The sequence below is a fragment of the Trichoplax adhaerens genome, genomic scaffold (genome assembly GCF_000150275.1).
Source record: "Trichoplax adhaerens TRIADscaffold_19 genomic scaffold, whole genome shotgun sequence".
Classification (NCBI taxonomy): domain Eukaryota; kingdom Metazoa; phylum Placozoa; class Uniplacotomia; order Trichoplacea; family Trichoplacidae; genus Trichoplax; species Trichoplax adhaerens.
Window position 1 is genome coordinate 847,743 of NW_002060961.1, and position 2,152 is coordinate 849,894.

The window sequence follows — 2,152 nt, forward strand, 5'->3', positions numbered from 1 at the left end:
TTAAGCTCGAGGTAAAGGAGCCCAATGACCACTCATGACCTTTCTTAGGTCTACATTGGATGCAATCGTTGTTATGCTACACATTGCTACAGTACAGTTGCTAGTTGCAAAGCATGCCCTGCACCACTTTGCACAAGATTGCCTTGAATAGTATCATCGGATAGCGTGATCATGATTGATGGATTTCAAGCCATACAAAACATTGGAGGCAGTATAGTACCGATAGTCAAGAATGCAACAGAAACAACCTTCCTGAAGAATGCATTGAGCTGTATGAAAGGAGAAAATGCCCCACGCAAGACTGGAGCTCATCTCCATGACCACCGTTTGCAGCAGAGGCAAAGGCTGCAATCAACTCTGTCCAACTCCATACTAGAGGAGAAGGAATGGAGTAGAGTATGAAAGACTGGAGCTCATCTCCATGACCACCGTTTCCAACTCTATACTACAGGAGAAGGAATAGAGTAGAGTATGCAAGACTGGAGCTCATCTCCATGACCACCGACCGTTTACAGGAGAGGCAAAGGCTGCAATCGACTCTGTCCAACTGCATACTACAGTAGAAGGAATAGAGTAGAGTATGCAAGACTGGAGCTCATCTCCATGACCACCGACCGTTTGCAGGAGACGCAAAGGCTGCAATCAAGTCTGTCCAACTCCATAGCTAAAGGAGAAGGAATAGAGTAGAGTATGCAAGACTGGAGCTCATCTCCATGACCACCGACCGTTTGCAGGAGACGCAAAGGCTGCAATCGAGTCTGTCCAACTCCATAGCTAAAAGAAAGGGAATAGAGTAGAGTATGCAAGACTGGAGCTCATCTCCATGACCACCGTTTGCAGGAGAGGCAAAGGCTGCAATCGACTCTATCCAACTCCATACTAGAGGATATACCTGCAGGAGAAGGAATAGAGAAGAGTATTTGCCTATTTTTGGACCACTGATCCACTATACAATCCTGTTTGTCGCTTGATTTCCATACAAATAGCACTTACACTCTGCTGTGTTTCAGCCACACCATGACGTGGCCAGGCCAAAGCCAAGCTGGCGCGTCCGTCCTCTTTCCTTCTGTCTGTCAAGATCATACAAGCTATCTACCAGCGCTAACATGGGATGAAAGTGGATAGAAATCCTGTACAAGGGATCCTATTGAGGGTTGGTCGTGGATAGCACTCCAATCATCCTATAGGCTAGTATACAATCAAGAACATCCTCTTACAAATCACTCTTATCGCCACTACTGTTTGAGTTCAAGTGCAACAGCGCTACCTCTAGTATCCAACAGCTCGCCAGCGTTGGCCATCCACGTCCGTTGGCCGTCGTCGTCCAAAAGGCAAAATTGGCCAGCAAGGAAGGCCAAAATCGACTTTTAATTGCTTTTCCTTTTGCTTTAATCCATTGCAAATCAGCCATCAGCATCCTATTGGACTTGATTGCATCGTCGATACCTTTTTCTGTGCTGTTGGAACCTGTGAAATTACTTTTTGGAGCGGCAACGCAGTTGTCATTGCTACATTGGGTAGGTGTCTTTTTCTTCTTCTTTTCCCCTCTCTTGTCCATCCATGTTGCTTTGCATTTCTTCCTTCCTTTTCTAATGGCGGAAAGATTGGCCTACCACTTTGACTTACAGCGATGGATTCCACTTTTACGGCTATTTTCGATCCTTGTTGCTTCCATTACTTTCTTCATGTTGAACTGGATCGACATCGATCGCAGTGTTGGCTACTGCTAATAGATAGGTTGCCATGGGGGGGGGGGGCTGCTGATATTTTCCAACTTTTTCCTCTATCTTGCCCATCCTTGTTGCTTTGATTTCTTCCTTCTCCAATGGCGGAAAGATTGGCCTACCACTTGGACCTACAAGGGATGGATTCAGCTTTTACGGCTATGGGTTGATTACTTTCTTCATGTTGAACTGGATCGATATAATAGGATAGCGATGACAGTGTTGCCTACTGCTAGTAGATAGGTTGCCATTGGGGGGCTGATATTGTCCATCTTTTTCCTCGATCTTGTCCATCCTTGTTGCTTTGATTTCTTCCTTCTCCAATAGCGGAAAGATTGGCCTACCACTTGGACCTACAAGTTATATATTTAGCTTTTACGGCTATGGGTTGATTACTTTCTTCATGTTGAACTGGATCGATATCGATC

At 45.4% G+C, this 2,152-nt stretch overlaps 1 protein-coding gene across 1 annotated transcript in view; it reads right to left on the reverse strand.

Annotated features, from left to right (window-relative positions):
* The window catches only part of TRIADDRAFT_60994 (uncharacterized protein), a gene marked incomplete at both ends in the record, with an annotated part of 2,352 nt that continues 200 nt past the window's right edge, over positions 1-2,152 (reverse strand). Inside the window, 4 exons of the mRNA XM_002116968.1 lie at positions 1-142; positions 726-892; positions 994-1,092; positions 1,268-1,609. Of these exons, the coding sequence (XP_002117004.1) occupies positions 1-142; positions 726-892; positions 994-1,092; positions 1,268-1,609 (750 nt within the window). The remainder of the gene's footprint in view (positions 143-725; positions 893-993; positions 1,093-1,267; positions 1,610-2,152) is intronic.